The 19,888-nt window shown below is 43.7% G+C and overlaps 1 protein-coding gene across 1 annotated transcript in view; it reads right to left on the bottom strand.

Moving 5' to 3' along the window:
- tbc1d9 (TBC1 domain family, member 9 (with GRAM domain)) overlaps positions 1–19,888 on the bottom strand; it is a 52,198-nt gene that overhangs the window by 9,208 nt on the left and 23,102 nt on the right. Inside the window, exons 6-12 of the mRNA XM_063218664.1 lie at positions 14,479–14,686; positions 12,768–12,974; positions 10,086–10,259; positions 9,405–9,555; positions 5,766–5,980; positions 4,501–4,618; positions 2,737–3,022 (exon numbers count right to left, since the gene is read on the bottom strand). Coding sequence (XP_063074734.1) covers positions 2,737–3,022; positions 4,501–4,618; positions 5,766–5,980; positions 9,405–9,555; positions 10,086–10,259; positions 12,768–12,974; positions 14,479–14,686 — 1,359 coding nt within the window. The remainder of the gene's footprint in view (positions 1–2,736; positions 3,023–4,500; positions 4,619–5,765; positions 5,981–9,404; positions 9,556–10,085; positions 10,260–12,767; positions 12,975–14,478; positions 14,687–19,888) is intronic.

The raw sequence follows: 19,888 nt of genomic DNA, 5'->3' as shown, positions 1-19,888 counted from the left end.
AACACATACAGTACACACAACTAATATCCATTACACGCAGAATAGCACATACAGTAGATGAGGACTCACATCCACATCACTCAAATACACCAACCGTGTGTGGTACAGTAAATTGGATCACATGCATGTTGCAATCTGAAGAAAATCCAGGGGAACAGTGTACGTTTTTAATCCAATTCACTTTCTATTTTTTGGAGCACAAGTGCGATGTGCAAGCCAACTTGTTCCTAATATTGTATGGATCACAGTTAAGACTGTGGGCTAGATTTCGTAGCTCCTTTAGAAAACGAGTTTCGTTCTCACTCTCAACTTGATTTTTCTAATATAACCTCCTGACAATATGTAAAGCAATATTCTGGCTGTTGCCACGCTGAAAAGTTGCACGTTGATATTAAAAACTAACGAAAATAAAAAAGACTGGGAATGACGTCACATAATGCACAGTCAATGGGAAGTCTCCGCCCCTCAAAGTTGAAAAGGGAATATTTATCCGCATATCGGGCTTTTTTCATAGGCAGATAATTCACCTAATCATTGAAACAACGTAGGCATTTCATTCCTGACTATTTTGCTGTTACTGGAAAAAATAACACAGCTTGCATTTCTTTACTGACACAGTTTTTTGGCAAATTGATCTACCCCCGTCACCTCATTGCTCTATTGCTTTGAGGGAACAGTCCTCTTTTTCACATTTATCTCTCATTGCCTAATGATGGACAGACAACCGAACACTAACAGCGAAAAAGAGCACTTCTGACAGTTTGAGAGATTTTTTTTTTGCATGTACACAACAAGTGAGGCCACTTACCCCCCAAGTTGTAACTTTTTGCCATGAAATCTGACGGTTCCGGGTAGCATGCACGAGCTAGCTGTATTCTGCCTTGTTGACTTTGCATTGACGTGACGTCACTCGGTCGGCTAGTTTTTGTTGTCATTTTTATAAATCAATGTGCAAGTTTTGAGGATGGCAACAGCCAAAATATTGATTAATGGGTTGTCAGGGGGTTATATAAGTAAGGGTTAACGTTCGGCGAGAAGGTCGCTACCGTGGAATAGCAGCACGACAGAGAGAATCTTTAGACCCCGACGCGGAGCGGAGGGGTCTTGTTCTCTCTGAAGTGCTGCTATTCCACAAAGCGACCGACTCGCCGAAAGTTAACCCGCTTATTATATGCATATATACTTAAATGATTCACACATGGCGGGGACATTTCTTTAGGCCTATTTAATGTTAAGATTGTTGCTGCGCAAAACAAAACAGTGCCGTTGTGGAACACCGCTAGGCAACAGCTAGGTAGCCAGGACAACAGGTGTTGTCTATCACAGGCACAGCAGCTGATTAGAGTCTTGTTGAAAAGTCGCTTTAGCAGTGAAAAGTCTTGTTGCCATTGACAGCGGTCTGTTATAGACCAACCCGTCCGTTATCGAAAAATAACAGACGTGCGAACGTTGGGGAGCCCCGTTGAAATGAATGGAGCATTCGACCGATGACGTCACACCATATAATAGGCAAAAATAAAGTTGCCACTCCTTAACACCAACGAGCTGACAAGATATGAGACTGGGCCCACCACCTAAGTTCATTTACTATGCATATTTACTATTACATCCCACATTCACAGTGCATTTAATGAGCACATTTACTATCACATCTCACATCATGTCCCCATGGCATTTCAGCTTGACCTGGCACAGATCTCCCATTGGCTCCCTACCTGCCCAACACAGTCATGGCCTCTCCCATTGGCTGTCTACCTGCCCAACACAGTCATGGCCTCTCCCATTGGCTGTCTACCTGCCCAACACAGTCATGGCTTCTCCCAATAGCCCCATACGACTTTGTTGCTGTCGACCAACATTGCCGAAGCACGTGAGCGAGAACTTGTTGTCACGATGTGGTTGTTATTAAATACAGCGCATTTAAAGTCGGCCACAAATATGAACGAGACGATGAGCTCGCACCAATTTGCTCTACTAACACACCACGTGTGAGGAGTGGGGGGACAGGCAGTGAGGAGGAGCTGAAGTGGGGACCTGCGCAAACTTGTGTAGAGGTGTGAGACAAGACTCATATACACACGTGAGTGAGTTGTTGACCAACCAGTTCATGGGCGCGTGACCTCGGAGGCGTTCTGCAGACGAGCGTTGAAGGGGATAAGCAACTGCAGAGGTTGCAAGATCTGACTGCAGTCGCATTCATCCCGCGATAGTTTGACACCATGCGACATGTCACCTCGTCAACGCAACATCACCGAAATGTTGAAGTTTGACAGGAAATCTAACCGTCATGCTACTTTTTGAGCCAGAATGCATTGCTGTCTAAATGCGCATACAGCCATTGCGGTATCTCGATCACACTTATTGGCTCCCTACCTGCCCAACACAGTCATGACCTCCCATTGGCTGCCTACCTGCCCAACACAACCATGGCCTCTCCCATTGGCTGCCTACCTGCCCAACACAACCATGGCCTCTCCCATTGGCTCCCTACCTGCCCAACAGTCATGGCAGAGCTCTCCCATTGGCTCCCTACCTGCCCAACACAGTCATGGCCTCCCATTGGCTCCCTACCTGCCCAACACAGTCATGGCCTCCCATTGGCTCCCTACCTGCCCAACACAGTCATGGCCTCCCATTGGCTCCCTACCTGCCCAACACGGTCATGGCAGAGCTCTCCCATTGGCTCCCTACCTGACCAACACAGTCATGGCCGAGCTTTTGCTATTGGCTCCCTACCTGCCCAACACGGTCATGGCCTCCCCGTCGTCCTTGCAGCCCAGCAGCTTGTGGATGTTGGCGTCCAGGACGGACAGCGCCAGCTGGAAGATGACCTTGATGCCCTCGTAGAAGAAGCAGTCGACCACCACCACGGCGCTCTCGAAGGGCATGACGCTGAGGAAGAGGGTAAGGAACCAGGAGAGGGAGATGGTGGAGATGACGCCCAGGTCCTGCATGCAGTCATACAGCTGGGGCACGTACTCCCGGGCCAGCTCCTCAAACACACCCTGGTCTACCAACGCACCTGTGCATACAGGACATGGGGAGGGGGTGGCGGGTTAGAATATAAAATGCACACACAGAATAGGGATCTCTTGCCAACCTGTTGCACACATTTATTATATAGGAATGCGTGTTATAATCAATTTTTCTACAGACATTTTTTTTTGGTTTTTTAGGTTAGGTTTGGTTTGGTTTATTAGAATGCATCGGAAAGCTCAGTTTTTGCCCTTTCCAATGGTAAATGTACTGTATATTGGTTGTGTTGCCCCTTCGGCTACAAATTTAGGTCAAAGCAGCTGCATGAAATTTCTAGCAATTAGAATGTACCTGTTATTTTGAATTCATGATCAATTGTCTCGGCCATGTTTCAGTTTACAAGCAAGTGCCCTACAACATTGGAAAGCTTTAGATTGTCCTCTTTCAAATGAAATGTAACATCTGGCACTGTATGGATGGACAGGAGCAGGCATCTCATTTTGCATGCATGGGGCTCACAGAGCTCCTCGGGAGTGACGGGTGATTCTTAATAGCATATCGCCCAGGGAGTGAATCTGAGTAGAACAGCAACTGACTACTACTAATGCCAAAGATGTCTACATTTTGATTAGTACATTTTGGTCTATTCTGTGCCTAGCTTTGAATAATGCTAAATGTAATTGCTGATTGTAATGTCTTGTCTATAAATGCATTCCACAGCATTGGCAGCCGTGGCCTAGTGGTTAGAGAATTGGTCTTTCAATCTAGAGGTTGCCGGTTCGAATCCCCCCTGACCTCTCCCTACATCTCCATCCATGGCTGAAGTGCCCTTGAGCAAGGCACCTAACCCCACATTGCTCCAGGGACCGTAACCAATACCCTGAAAAATAACAGTTGTAAGCTTTGAATAAATGAAAGCGTCAGCCAAGTGCAATGTAATGTAAAAGTCAAATGGCTTACTTGTTGTTAGCACTTATTTCAGAGAGCAATGACACAATATACTGCTTTTAAACCAAACCTGAAATTGAAAATGAATAAGCTAAATTGTAAGTATCGTGGAGGAGAACGTGTGGTGATCCCAAACATGGAACTAGTCCTTTCCGATGAGGGCTTAACATTCATTCACACATGCTAGCATGTGCAAACGCATGGCGCACACATACACACGCAAACCCATGCAAACTCTTCAAATACATGCTGGCCCATCAGCACGCTACAGTAAGTATGGGATTGTACTGAGCTTATCAGAGAGCCCACACACACACACACACACGCACGGACACACGCACACGCACACGCACACACACACACACACACACACACACACACACACACACACACACACACACACACACACACACACACACACACACACACACACACACACACACACACAGCAGCTTGACACAAGTGCACCAAAACAAAGCTAATGACCATGAACCAAGTGAGAACGTAAGAGTTATTATTACTATTGTGGATGTATTGCTTAAACAGCATAACACACGCACACATGCACATACATACCAACGACTCTGGTGTTGTAGTAGTCTGGCAGCATTCTTTCGCACAGAGCCACCAGTAGCCAGAAGGCTTCCTCCTCCTTGGCGTAGAGCAGCAGCACCGAGGTCACAATGTTCATGGCCTGAGGAGGGCAAGACAGAGGTCTTAGATCTCTACAAGTGTTGTGTTGTGTTGCGTTGCGTTGCGTTGCGTTGCGTTGCGTTGCGTTGCGCTGCGCTGCGCTGCGCTGCGTTGCGCTGCGCTGCGCTGCGTTGCGTTGCGTTGCGTTGTCAGATAATGTCTACTCCTGTCACAAACTTCTGATTTGTTCAAACGTCAACATGATTATTTTGAATGGAGACACACACTACCGCTATTGCTCTTACATGCATAAAAGATGCCAATGTATACCTCAACTGGATGAGGTAGCCTAGTGTTTCTCAACGGGGTCGGTACAGCCCCCCAGGGGTCGTTGGTGAGCTCTAACGGGGGGCGTTGAGAAGGATACAGCTGAGAGGGGGCGGTGCTTAGTTCCCATCGGGCGGCATTAGTCCATTTCATTTAATACTAAGGGGGGTGTTATGATGAGGTTAAGGCTTATGATGAGGTTAAGGGGGCGTTGGGAGGCTTGTGATGAGGCCAAGGGGGCATTTGTTCAAAAAAGGTTGAGAACCACTGGTATATTATCTACAGTACATATATTGCAGATTGGAATATTAGGCATTGGTCTGCTGTAGGCTGCATAGGAACTAAACTCAACGCCCTCTTTTTAAACCAGCTTCACAAACTCCTGCTATAATGTAACAAAGAGGACATGAGCAACAGAAAAGAGGAACCCATGTGCTGAGGTTGTCAACAGCTGTGGAGCACACACACTACTGTGGTTATACACTACAGTTAATGACTAAGCATTATGAGCACATAGTGGTGTGACAGTTTGTCATGGCGCTTTTTAGAAAGACCAAAAAACACGGTGTACAGAACCATTATTATACTGAAGTGGTGTATGACATTGCTGAGAAACTAATACATTAATACAAATACAATACAAATAAAATACATTAATACATTAATACAAATACAAATACTAATACAAATAAAATTGCATGCACACTTCAGTGACTGCAGTGTTTAATATACCGTATGCGCACCCGTCTTGCACGTAGCAGCCATGCATAACTTTTATAATGTATGAATATTTTTGTGTACAAATGTCCATTGTTTTGTTTACGTGTGTGTGCGCGCACGTGCGTGCGCGTGTGTGTGTGTGTGTGTGTGTGTGTGTGTACCTGGCAATAGCCAATGTTGGGGTTCCGGAAAGCGTAGGCCGTGAGGACCCGTCGGAGAGCAGCGATGCCCATCTCGTTCTGGAAGGCGGGGTGCTCAGGCAGGGAGCGGTGCAGGTCCCTCTCGATCTCCTCCGTGGCCAAGTTGTACTTCCCCATGGACTTCTCCACCAAGTCCTCGTAGTAGCCTGGGTGGGTGGCCATCTCATTGATGGCACCTGGGATTAAACACACAGTAACACTTAATAATAACTACCCAAAAAAGATTTATAAACACTTTATTGACATTTAATAATAATTAACATTTACAAATGTTTGTAAATGAGAAAGAATCAAACTACGACTGCACAGTGGAGAGGGAATCAACTTCTACTCTGTGAGTTTTATGCACAAACATACACACACACACAAATACACATGCACACACAAACACAGACACTTGTTTCATTCAACAATAACAAGATGTCTATCGTTTTCATAATTACACAGAAAACAGATTTCACTTTTTTCATATTCTTAATTATAACAACATATGTTTCCAGTACCATGGCTACAGAAAGAATGTGCAACGTAATTCCTATAAGCCATTGTTTTTAATCCTTGTTTGTAACAGAACTACAACATGTACTGTATAATTGCAGTGTGAAAAAGACCAGCATTGATGCTGAACCGACTGCACTACGTGACAATTTTTTTTTGAACAACGCATAATGTGCAGCAAAACAAGTGCTATGCAAAATTGTTTTTGCTGCATCTCAGCTTGACATAGTACATCCTTTGCAAAAAATAAATAGGCTAAAATGAAGATAACTAATAAATAACAAAAACAAACAGGTGAAGAAATGGCAGCATTTCAAAGCTATTGAATAAACGAAATGGGCCAAAAATAGACTGTCAGCCTGGCAGAATATCTGGTGTGGTGGTGGATAATTACTATGCCGCCCACCTCCGAACACTATCCGCCACACATGAACACACAAGCTCTCTGCTGCTTTCCCCTGTAGGCTACCCTACCGTGGGTCCTCATATGCCCGCTCTCAGCAGCTGTCACACATGGCTGCACATTTCCATTATCCGCCACCAGGGAAGCTGACAGTGGGGGACAAAGGGGTCTGTTGTCCCGGGCCCAGGGAGTAAGGGGCCCCATAAATCAGTTCTCATTACTTTGTACTGATGTATTGGGTGGGCGGCGGATGATTTTGTCTTGGGCCCAGCCAAAGCTCTCAGCGGCCCTGTACGCCACACTATACAGTATGCCTGCACACATGCCTGAGCAAGAGACGGGGCTGGTGACAGAGCTGGAGGCTGCAGGCTAACCCTCTGAGTAGTAACAATACAGCCCCCAGAGAGAGAGAGAGAGAGAGAGAGAGAGAGAGAGGAGAAGAGAAGAGAAGAGAAGAGAAGAGAAGAGAAGAGAAGAGAAGAGAAGAGAAGAGAAGAGAAGAGAAGAGAAGAGAAGAGAAGGAGAGAAAGAGAGCGAGAGAGAGAGAGAGAGAGAGAGAGAGAGAGAGAGAGAGAGAGAGAGAGAGAGAGAGAGAGAGAGAGAGAGATGATTCTCCTGAAATAACACACGCACAACCACCACTCACATTCACCTGCTTCTGTGGCTTAACAACTATAACCAAGTGTGAGAGCGAGGCAGCTGTGGCCTCAGTGCATGCGTGTGTGATAGAGTGTTAGCAGGTGCTACTGTTTGTGTGAGTAACACAATGTAGAATGTGGTTTCTAAGAAAAAAATAAACGTAGAGGTGCAGTTTTGAGTGCATTTGTGGGTTTATAATAAGAAAGCATGGGTCAGTATGTACAAATATGGATGTGGAGGACAACAGGCAAATTCAACATTGAATATGTGTAGAGGTGCTAGGTGCTTTCATGTGCTTGTGTGCTCTTGCAGCAGGTGCTGATGTTCACGTGAGTACGTGGATGTGGTTTCTGAGAGAAAGTCGGATGCATGTTTGCAGTAACAAAGAAAGTATGTCAGTCAATGTCATTACACAAACATCAACCTCCTGTCTGGAGTTTGTGGTATGATTTTGAATGCATGTGAGTGTGTGTTTGTGTGTGCTCTTATACTTGTATTAGTATTTAATAGTCACTCAAACTGATGATAGAAAGTATTCTGAAATCGACTGCATTGTTACAGTTGAGCACAATGTGTGAATAAGTGTGGTGTGACAATGCTTACAGTAGGAACACCTTTTTTGCAGAACAGGAAGCCTTGCTACAGAATGCTGATTTTCAGGCATGAGTGGGTCCAAAAATAATGTATAACTAAAAATGCACTCAGAGAGTGCAGACCTCCGCTAAGAATGCCGTTTGATAGAACATTTGACATGATACACACATTTTTTTTCATGTCTTTCCGCCACGCAATGGTGAAGAATCTTTAAAAAAAAGTCTTGGTTCCGATCGTGATCCGGATCACCATTAAAATGAAATCACTTGTTATTTTTGTCATTCCCAACAACTCCTCAAAGTTTCATCCAAATCCGTTCATAAATGTTGAGTTATCCTGCTGACAGACAAACAAACAAACAGACCGACAAACAGACAGACAGACAGACAGACAAACAGACAAACCAACACGATCGAAAACATAACCTCCTTGGCGGAGGTAAATATCAGAGAGACTAGTACTGGTATGGTCAGTAATATACAGGCAAATGTACAACATCCTCATATCCTCCAGTTTCTAATGAACCTCCTACTGATACCCCTTTTCCTGAATCTATTTCTCCACTGCGGCTGCCTGAGCAGATGAGTTTGTGCCTCAAACAGCTGCTACCCCTCTCCAAAAAAAGGATGAAAAAGAGAATGGGTTCCCCTTGATAATGTAAGAACACATGTTCAGTGGAGTACAATTAGACATTGCACAGAACAGCTGTGTAGCCCTTTCTACCATAACCCGTTGATGCCTAAAGCACCTGGCAAAAAATGCCTGCTGAATGCCTAAGCCCTTGTTGGGAAAGTTGCCCTCAGTCTATTAAAACCTAAATATCTCGCCTCCAATGCACTTAAAAACATGAAATAAGCTGCATTTTTAAACCCTAAGGACCTCATCTTGCATAATCTAAAGAGCTAAAATCTCAAGAGCCTGAATGCATGTTGCGGCTCCAGGCACCAAAGATCAAACAACATATACGAGTCACCAGGCTAAAATGGGTTAAATGACACCTTTATGAGCTAGTACGGTCTGCTGTCCATTAGCCTGGGACTTCCCATGCTACCTTGCATGCTCGTTCCAATGTGCTCGAGAGCGTGGAAAGTTGAAACCATAGCTGAAATGCTCGCATGAATTTCACACCAATCACAGAACTGGAACAGAGGGTAGGACATACACGTACTATTAGACAAATGAGAGCTTGTAGTTTATTTATGGATCGGCCATGGCAACACCAGATGTGAAACCATCTTCAGTTCAAGCTTTATATGTCGTAAATAGGTTAGATAGAAGAACAGGGTTTGGCTTTGATCAGCTGTGGGCTAGTACGCATGATGAAGCAAGACATTTGCAACACCCAATAAACAGGCATGCACAATTGTAAACCACAACGTCCATACAAAAAAAAAAACACACACACAGCTTAATGTCACTTGTGCAAACTGGATAATGTGTGTGAGAGAAGCAGTCGAGAAGCTCACCAGAGAAGAGCAGCCACAGTTCCCCCCTCATGTTCTCCGGGATGCCTTTGAGCACCAGGTCCTTGGTCTTCTCTGTGCGGTACATGCACACACCCTGGCCATACTCTGCAAAGTGGTTCTTCCATGTCTGCTCCTTCAGAAACTCCTTGGCCTGAATCAAAAAGGCCAATGACACAAGATCCATGTCAAGTTAATTGCAGCCAGAAATGAAGTGATTAAGTTTATGTCGGGGGCTGGATAAGACGGCTTAAGGGGCCGTAAATGGCCCCAGAACCATAGGTTCCCCATCCCTGCATTACAGGGACTAAGAGATGCTGAACAGACCAAAACTGTACAGCAACCAAGTCTGTAGTCTAATTACAGTACCAACAGATACAAATGTACATAAGGGGCTGAGTGCTTTCCTCTCACTCTCCCTCTTCCTCACTCTTCCTCTCACTCTCCCTCTTCCATTCTGTCTTCTTCTGTGGAAGGTGTATTAATTGTGTTGGCTGAATGTCGAACCATACTGTAGAAAAACTGGAATGTCAGTGCTTTGATATTTTTGTATATGTTTGAATAAGTGTGTGTGCCCATTTTTGATTCAGTACATATTTCCAAATGCAATCATATGCGTAAACACAAGAGAAACAGACACGTGCAGAAGTGTGTGTGTGTGTGTTCATGTGTTTTCTCTTTTACCAGTTTGGGGTTAAATTCCTCAGGGGAACGGCGCCGGTACATAGTCATGAGGGCCTGCGTTGCCGTGGGAACACTGTTGTCGTTGAGGTTGAACTGGCGTTCGCCCTCAGTCTCCGAACTCACACTGCTGCGCTGAGGACTGCAGGAGAGCAGACTGCCCTGCTGGGAGTACACCTGCTCACACAAACGCACACACACACGCACGCACGCACGTACACAATTTAAAAAATATGCTCCCACAAACAAACTCATAAAGTATGCAAACAAACATACAGTACACCATACAAACTTTAAGAGATAGGAGAAGCATTGACACTACTCATATTTCTTCAGTTTCTGAAAACATTCCTCCTCGATAAGTGCATTGGTTTGTGGATATTAGCATTTATTTGTTTTATTTGCTAGTTTGGTAGCCAGTTATTGGGATTACACAAAACGATTTTATGGATTTGGATGCAAATTGCTTGGTTTTTGGGACTGATTTGGATACTTTCTGGCTAAAAGAGTTTTGCGTGATTATTCCCCATTGCAACATGGAACCTATATGGTAGAAAGATTGAGAGGTTAGATTCATCTGTCTTGGTTTTTAATGTTCTGTTTCTTCTCTCCGTTTCAGTTATTTTGCCATGTTAATATAGCCGTTGTGTAGTGGTGTCAACAATAATCGATTCGGCGATCCAATCCAATGCGGGGCATGGACGATCCAGAATCGATCCGGCAATTTCCAGAATCGATCCGGCAATTTTTTTAAGTTTCAATTTCTTCCATGGATATTTCGGGAGCAAATGAATGTTAAATTAAATAAAAGCACTTCAAAAGATTGCAAGACTGATACAGACTGATACAGAAAACAGTCAATAAATTGTTGCTCAGTATCTGACTACTTGTATTGCCTCATCATGACAGATTAAACATTTGATGTGCTTTCAGTAGAAATGTAATGCATTGCAATGCATTGTAGAATTGAATCAGATCGGATCGGATCACATAGAATCGAATCGAATCGAATCGCTACCTCCCGAATCGTGATCGAATCGGATCGTGAGGGCAGTGCCAATCCACACCACTACCGTTGAGCACTTCTTGCTTCCCCCTTTGACAAATCCATGTTCAACATTTAACACTCCTTATTGCTGACACAGACCAAGCCAAGATATAGCTCTACAATAACAGCTCTAATTTAAGGATCTGTAGCAGAGCAAAAGAACAGCATCCCACTGATGTGTAAGATGATCCTGGTGGTGGAGCAGCAATGCACTGGGGAGGGGAGGATGAGGGGGGTTACCATGGGGAATCACCAGTAACATCACCAGCACTCAGATGACTGATTGTGTTGGCGTGTGTAATGCAGCACTTAGGCTTGGGCAGGGCTACTGCTAGGGTTGCCAGATGAGACAGATGATTTCCAGCCCAAAGAAATGCTCAAAACCCGCCTGGAAGCACTGAATCTCACCACTAATTTGAATTGATTTCTATGGCCATAAATTGACAGAAAAACCCGCCCATATGCCTTTCTTACGCGCAGACGGTGATTCTAAGCAGCCCAATTCGGTGGGAAACCACCCAATCTGGCAACACTGAATTTACTGCCAGCATAAGGACCAAAACAGCTTCTTGGTCACACCCAAAGCTATAGTTGCATCAGGAGCCTCTGACCGGGAGCCAGATTTGCATACAGTATGTGTGGTTACAGTAGTAGCTCATCAATGCCCATGAACCATTGCACCACTGAGCTAGTGGCTATCTCTATTTTTCAATTGTTACTAGAGGGAAGTTTTAAACAGGCAGCAAAGGCTAAGCGAAGACCACCAGAAGAAGGGATTTCATCAGCTCGCACTGTGTATCCATGTACTGTATGTAACTGAAAGTTGATTATATAACAGTGGAGGAGAACCAGCTTTGCCTGATGTCGAGTGTACATTAATACTGATTGGAATGTCACACATGATGATCTGAGTAAATGAACTCCCTTTGTTCGATTACAGCTCACATAATGTACATTTAGAAGGTTAACTCATGTCTAACAAATATGCTTTCCTAAGTCATTCACCAACTGCCAACGTTTGTTATAAACAAAATGTTCAGGTCCGTGATACGCAAGCACTTAAGCCACTTCACAGATTTTACAGTATATTTATACATGATCAATTGTAGGCCTAAGCCTCTTTGGGTAGAACCTCCAGTTACGATTAAGTCACAAAGCAATCTCATTATAACTCATATTACTTTTAACCATAACACATTCACCATCCACTTTGACCAGAGAACACCGGCAGTTGCGATTTGGCTCAACAGTAAAATATTGCTGTTAAGTTATAACTTCATTCCAAGGATACTGTACCTACGCTGATGGAAGGGAAGTTTTTAAATGTACTGGCAGAGAGTGTGGATGCCCTGGTGTTCAGTTGCTTTTGACAGCCATCACACTAGATAGCTCTGGAGACAATTGCTACGTTTACATGAGACATTTAATTCTGAATAAAGCTTAATTCTGCTTTGAAAACATCATGTAAACACTTCACAATTCGGAATTAAATGAAAGATCAAAGTAAATTCAATGGAACTACTTAATTCTGAATTATTCATTCGGAATTAAAAACGTCATGTAAACGTAGTCAATGAGACTCAGCCGACACGTTTCGCATGGGTTTTCTACAGACAGGGGAGAGGAGCAGTGCCCACCTCATCGTCTGAGCTGTTCAGACTGCCGGTGATCTCACGCTCGAAGCAGATCTTCGAAGTGGTCTGCTGCAGGAAGTCCGAAATCAGCTGCACCAGGAAGTCCCGATCCTTCAGGTTGGCGAACAGAAAGGTCATGCGGTTCTTGGTGCTGATTGACAGTGGACTGGGGAGAACGTTGGAGCTGTCCGCCTTCTCCACAATGGTGACCTGAAAAATCACCACACACACATGGTATTCATCAATAATCAACTCTTCAGTCTTCTATACTGTCCATTGATGGATGGCAGACATGCATTTTTTTTCCTTAATATTTTTTTGGTCTTTTACGACTTTATTGATGATACGACAATTTGAGAGGAAGCGAATGGGGAGAAATGGGGAGGGGTCAGCAAAGGACCCGGGCCGGGAATCGAACCCGGGTCGGCCACATGGCAGACGGGTACTCCACCGGTTGACCACGGCAGGGCCCAATTGAGACATTCTAACATACGTATATTGCAGGCATTTCTTAAACTCATCATATGTTGCTTACACTACAATATCTGAACAAGCGACCTCAAATGACAAACGACATCCATTTCATTGTTTATATTCATATTCAATTGCAATGATGAACAGCGGAGTAGGGAACTTGGAGACTTATTGATGGTGCCAAGAACTATTTTCAGGCTACCTTGTGATACATTTTACGCCTATTCAGTGGCTTGAAGGATTGATGGTCAAATAGAAAGTGACAGAGGTATGGCAAAGATGAAAGCCTGTGTATCTTAGCAACAGACCCCTCTAGCCCAATCAGGAGTGACAGCAGCCTGAATGCAGGTGATTATCATGCCACACGCAAGACCTGGCCAGGGCTGGACTGGGAGAACAATTCAGCCAGGGCACATTTTACATTTTTCTATGAACTTTTCTATGATATTATGGCTCACTCCATTGTCTGTATGAAAATGGACCAATGGGCTGCCCCTTCTAAATGATGAGCTAGTCTCTGGGGGAAAAAAAAAACAAACAAAAAAAACAACAACAGCAACAACAAAACCAACAGCATCAGCCCCTGAGGACTGTCGGCCTACCGGGAAAATGCCCTGCATGCCAGATTACCAGTCCAGCCCAAGACCTGGCTCTCTCACACAAGGCAATAGTTTTGCATATCGCAGCCTCATTATACAGCTACACAACTCAAACTGACAACGCTGCAGACCTCACACAGTTTTAAAAAACACAATATTGGTATTCTGTGCCTACTCTTAGTCTTATTTCCCAATGTTATACGGACGCAGGAATTTCTTCAGATTGTACCACACACTGAGGCAGGTGTGAGCTGGATCATGTGCTTGCCGCAGATATGGCAACCCATCATTTGAAATACTCAGTTCTCTGCAGATATGGCAACCCATCATTTGAAATACTCAGTTCTCTGCAGGTACGTATGAGGTGGGACATCTCCTTGGAGAGTGTACTAGTAAATCGGCAACTCACAAAACACTCCCCACTACCAGTGAAATGGATTCATTAGTTACAATCCAGTGCCACATATTCCAAATTACCTTGTTGTACTGTACCTGTCCAATTCAACCAGGTGATCATTCAACAGGCCAATCACCCGGCTGAATTGGACAGGTAAACTAAATCATTTGGATTATGTGGCACTGGACTGTAGCTAATGAATATATTTTGCCCATCACTCCCCACTTCCCAACTATGGACCCACCTCTCTGAGAGGGATGATGAGGCTGCATGCAGTCTCTTCCTTGCTGGTGAAGCAGATGTAGTTGGTGGAGACGAACATCTGGCCCAGGATGTGCATCTTGTTGAAGGGGGTCCAGAGAGTGCAGTCCGTGTGCCCATCCAGCTTCTCGTCTTTGGGCAGGCGGAAGAGCGCCCGGTACCGCTCGCTTTTGGCCCGTGCGTCGAGGTCCCTGGGACAGGCAGGAGGAGGCATAAAAATCAGACATGGTTGATTTTTTGGGGTGATGGATACAGTGGTGTGGAGTCCCCACTCAAAAGTCTACATACTTCACAACAGTGAAAATAGGGTGGAAAGTGATACGTGCCAATCAAGATTTGTGTACCATGCTCCGGTAAAAATGCTAAAATGACTCTCCAGGTGTATTCTTCATTGTATATCTGATTTAATTGTACTTTCTAATCAACTAGCATCTAATGGACAGTCTGCAATCTCAGTTTTACTTAAATTCTATTCTCCCATTGTCCTGCATTTGTAGGGCACATGATTAATCAAAATGCCTTTCTAATCAGTTAGGGCAGTGGTTCTTAACCTTTTTTTTTAACGCACCCCCTTACCTGTGCCGAAGACAAGTCGCGCACCCCCAACCCAAACTTCTACATGTGTATACTTACTAGAAATGATTTTAAGTGATGAATTGAAATGATTCTTGCTTGGGACATAAATCAATACCTTCATTTCTTTAAATGGGGGCCAAACTTGTTTTAATTTAGTCTTAAATTGGCATAAATATAATGTTCTCAAGCAGAATTTTGGTCGCAACCTCAACACAATCAAAATCCTGCGCACCCCCTGAGATCTCTGGTGCACCCCCAGGGGGTGCCCGCACCCCAGGTTAAGAACCACTGAGTTAGGGCTCTCACAGTGCACTTTCCATTTCCAATCAAAGTAGAGAGAGCTGTGTAAATCTTCAAAAACGGAGTTGCAAGGACTTCAACTTTTTAGATTGGCATGTGTGGTTGCATGTGCTCAAAATTAAACCCGCTCAAAGAATTATTTTTAAGAGGACTATTGAGGCTTAGCAACACCTCTTAAAGTGTTAATAAGTGACGGCAAAGCTATTTTACGAAATGTAGTGTTAATTTCTTATGTTGCTGGTGGCCAGAGCGGAGGGAAACTCAGGTCAACTAAAACGTAAGGTACTGTAGAATTCCACAACATTTGACTTAACTGTAATCCTATTAAGCCATCAACCCATGGATCAAGTCAAACACCAGATATTTGCATATACTACAGTAAACAAACTGCCATGTGTGTATTTTTGACCACAGAGGAATTTGTGAAGAAACATGAAGATATTAGTAACCATCAAAAGTGAAAATCTGTATTCTGAATCCACTCCGGCAGCTTTTGATAGTACATTACATTACTGAGCAGGACAGTGCCGTTGTCAAAACATTTGCTAATTACTGTATTACTATGAAGTGTCACTATCAATTGACTACAGCTCGATCACTGGATATCAAACAGCAAAAAATACACAGCCATTACACAATATTGTACTACTACCAATTTGGGCTTGCATGCCAGGGTCATTTCCCAGCCCTGCCCCATGTCTCTGTCCTGCTTGCATCCTGTCTCCTCTCACGCTGTCCTGTCACAATAAAGGCCCAAAAAGCTCCCAAAACATACTTAATTTTTAAAATATAAATATTATACTAGTACCAGTACCATATAAAAACAGGGTTCCAAAGTCTGGCAAGCCAGAACATGAAAGGTACAGTCTGGCACCGCATGGGAACCATCTGTTTGAGTTCAAATCATGAACAGAAAAATATTTGCCGTCACTGGTCGGAATCTCGTTGTAACATTATCCTATTTTAGCCTAGTACCTGCAAAAACACCTGCTGAATACCTAAGCCCTTTTGGGAAAAGATGCCCTCTGCCTATTAAAACCTAAGCATCTCAGCCTTCAAAGCACATAAAAACATGGAATAATCTGCATTAAAAAGCTAGGACCCTCATCGTGCATTAGTATGTGTTCATTCAGCTCTAACATGCCCACATTTTTAATTAAAAAAAACCCTCAAATCTCAATAGCCTGAATGCAGCGTATATGTCACTACCAGTGTTAATTTCGTCAACCACGACGATGACGAAAATATTTCGTCAACGCCCCTTTCTCCCTTGACGATGACGAGACGATGACGCACTAAAAATTGCCTCAAGCAAATCAAAATATGACGAAAATAAAAAAATATTTTCGTCAAGACTAAGACGAGACGAAATATACAAGCCATGGACGAATGGACATTAAAAATATATAATTATTTATAATTAATTTGTAATTGTAATATAGGCCTAAGTGTCTTGAACTTCATAGGTGATTGCGCGCTCACGCTGTGTTGCCTCGCTTGTATCTGCTGGCAGCCAATGCATGGCGCAGCTCAGTCAGTAGTTCTATAGCCTAGTAGTTCAGTGAGTCCATTTAAGTTTAGTTTAGGTCCTAAAACATTCCCAGAGAAAGAGAAAAAATAGCCGACGTTGAGATAAGTGTTCATTTTGAAACATGTTCAACAACCCTCTTATCCATGACGAAGACATGTGTTTCTGCAGTAGGTAATGACAGTCGCGCCAATCCTCCTCTGATACTGTCATTCTAAACCTCCTCGAGCTTCCACTATTCTCCTTTTCAGTTTTCACTTAGGCTGTCTTAGCCCGGCGTTCGTTGTCTGTTCTTTTTTTGTAATGTTTGCTATAGGCCTATTTGTTGTTTAACCATATGAGTAGGCAGCAAGCAAATCATGAAGGTCGGATTTGTGAATTTATTTAAATCAGTCACCGCGGGAGCGCGCGGAAAGGGGGAAAGTTGGCCTAAGTTGGTCTAAAGTAACAGAGGCACGGCTACTGTAGTCTAGTTTTGAAAAGAATCAATGGATGGGCGATCGCTAAGGAGTTTTAAACTGTTGAGATTTGAAACTTGTTCTCGTCGAGAGCAACGCTAAAAGACCCAAGGAAGTCGACAGCATTTCCGTGCGTCTTCAGCGTCTTCCTAAGTTCCAAAAACTCTTTCCAGGTCATGCTTATCGAGCCTCGACACCCCCGACAAACAAAACAGCATTTGTGTTTAAATATTTTTATATGCGTGTCCTTTCTATCGTCCAGTCTGCATACCCCTGCCTAACTATTTTCCTGGGACTTTTGCAGGGCATACGAAGTGGGCTCGCGCAATCTATTTAAGCCTATTCCACACATGCCGCACGAGTCATTATCGTTCTCTGCTCGCATTGCCAATTGAAAACAAAAACCGCTAACTTGCATAGTCTAACATCAGCAGTATTTTATCTGACTCGTGGTCATCGGGAAGCCACTATCAGGGAGACTTCTTGAACTTCATGCAGACTTGGGATGTCTGGTCTTCCCACTGCCGGCAATCTGCAGGCTTTAAGTCCCGCGGTCAGGTGAAGAAGAGCATGTAGCTTCCTCCGTGATCAAACTCAAAATGAAATATAATATGCAGCAGCTTCTAATGCACGAGAGAGAGAGAGAGAGAGAGAGAGAGAGAGAGCGCGCAGCCTGCACCTGGATGTGTGTGTGTGTGTGTGTGTGTGTGTGTGTGATGCTCTTTTGCTCTATGATGTTGAAATTACTGATTTGGGTTTTGGTGGAAAATGACCAAGTAACAAGGTGAATATTTGCTGCAATAGGCAATATTAGTAATACTTTGTGAAATAACAATAGCCATTGTAGGTTATTTATTTTACACAATATTGACTAAAATGACTAAAAATTGAAATGTTGACTAAAATTTGAAATGTTGACTAAAATGACTAAAATGACTAAAATTTGACTATGACTAAAATTGATTTTCGTCATTTTGACTAAGACTAAGACTAAATTGGGAAGGCAATGACTAAAATATGACTAAGACTAAAATTGATTTTCGTCATTGTGACTAAGACTAAGACTAAATCAAAAAAAGCTGACGAAATTAACACTGGTCACTACAGGTGCCAAAGGTCAAACAACGTACATGTATACGCACTGTAGCATCAGGCTAACATGGGTTACTGTAAGCAAAACCAAGACATTGTCAACTAAGTGTGTGTGAGCTCTATGCTGGTTCACCCTAGCCTGGCCGTGCCCTCCTAGTGACGCAACACCTTCAGCGTTGCTACTAGGGCTGTCAAAAGTAATCGATGCGGCAAAGGATCGCGATCCAGGGCATTGACGATTCCGCATCGATTCGACTACAAGCCAGATCGATTCGGTGTATTAATAAATTTAAAATAATCATGAAACAAAACAAACAAATTTAAAAAAACACCAAAACTTCCCAAGTAGCCTATATGTTCAACACCAGAAGGGGATGGGTCTGGAGGTCTGAGTACCCGCGCCTCCCATTTTGCCTCTCCTCCCTCCCTGTCTTTTCTTTCAATTTCGGTTGCGCGTGCATCACTACATCCAAAGGGTTGGTGCTGCCCACTCTCTCTCTCTCTCTTTCTCTCTCTCCACATGAATTTCATCAACCTCTAACCTATTCTGTGTCTCGTTCGCCGAATAATCAACGTCTTCACCTCGGCCTACCTGTAACCTATTCCGTGTCTTGTTCTCCGTTCTCAATAATCAACGTCTTTGAAAGCGTGACATTAAATCGGCATTGCGCGTCATACACGTTTGAAACAAATAGGCTATGGGGACAGCACCGCTCGTACTTATAAATCGACGTGGATTAATGACCATATTCATAGACCGTGCCCTACATCTGCATGACATGAACCTATGATTGATTATGCACAAAAGCTTCTGGAATCTTTGTCTTGGAGCACTTTTGTGTTCCCACCAATGTCAAAATCAAAGTTTCGCCCTTGGTGCCCATGCTTTTCAATGATGGGTGACATGTTTAGTTTTCCCCGTTGTGGACGAATGGGATAACACAGCTTGGTTTAATTTTTCGAGTCGATCACACATGGAATAATTCACAAGCGTTTTACTGCCATCTGGTTACTTTTCTTGTAGCATCCATCTCTTAGGTCGAGAAACTGGCACCAAATATCTGGTTTGCAAATTAAGATACTGACCTCCATAAGAGACACTGAATAATAGGCTAATACAAAGTAGACCCATGCGTTTACAAAATATCTATAGGCCTATATTGTCCTTAATTTCCCTCGGGATTAATAAATGATAGCCTAAAACAGGTGATACTGTTCATCACACGGTTCAGTTAAAGCTCCCCGCGCTCGTGTTTGCATTAGAACTAGAGCTAATGTAACCTCTAGCGCAGCTTTGCCGGTAGGAGGGGGGCGAGACTAACGAATGGCTGAAGTCAGGTCAGGTGTCTAGGTGTCTATAAACGTCGCGACGTGAAGGCATGCGGCAGTCAAATATTTGTTTGCATGGATCTACGTTAATTATATCAAACAAGCTTCGT

This window comes from Engraulis encrasicolus, chromosome 16 (assembly GCF_034702125.1).
Source record: "Engraulis encrasicolus isolate BLACKSEA-1 chromosome 16, IST_EnEncr_1.0, whole genome shotgun sequence".
NCBI lineage: Eukaryota > Metazoa > Chordata > Actinopteri > Clupeiformes > Engraulidae > Engraulis > Engraulis encrasicolus.
Note: the sequence above shows the minus strand (reverse complement) of the source record. Positions and strands in the feature narration are given on the sequence as shown.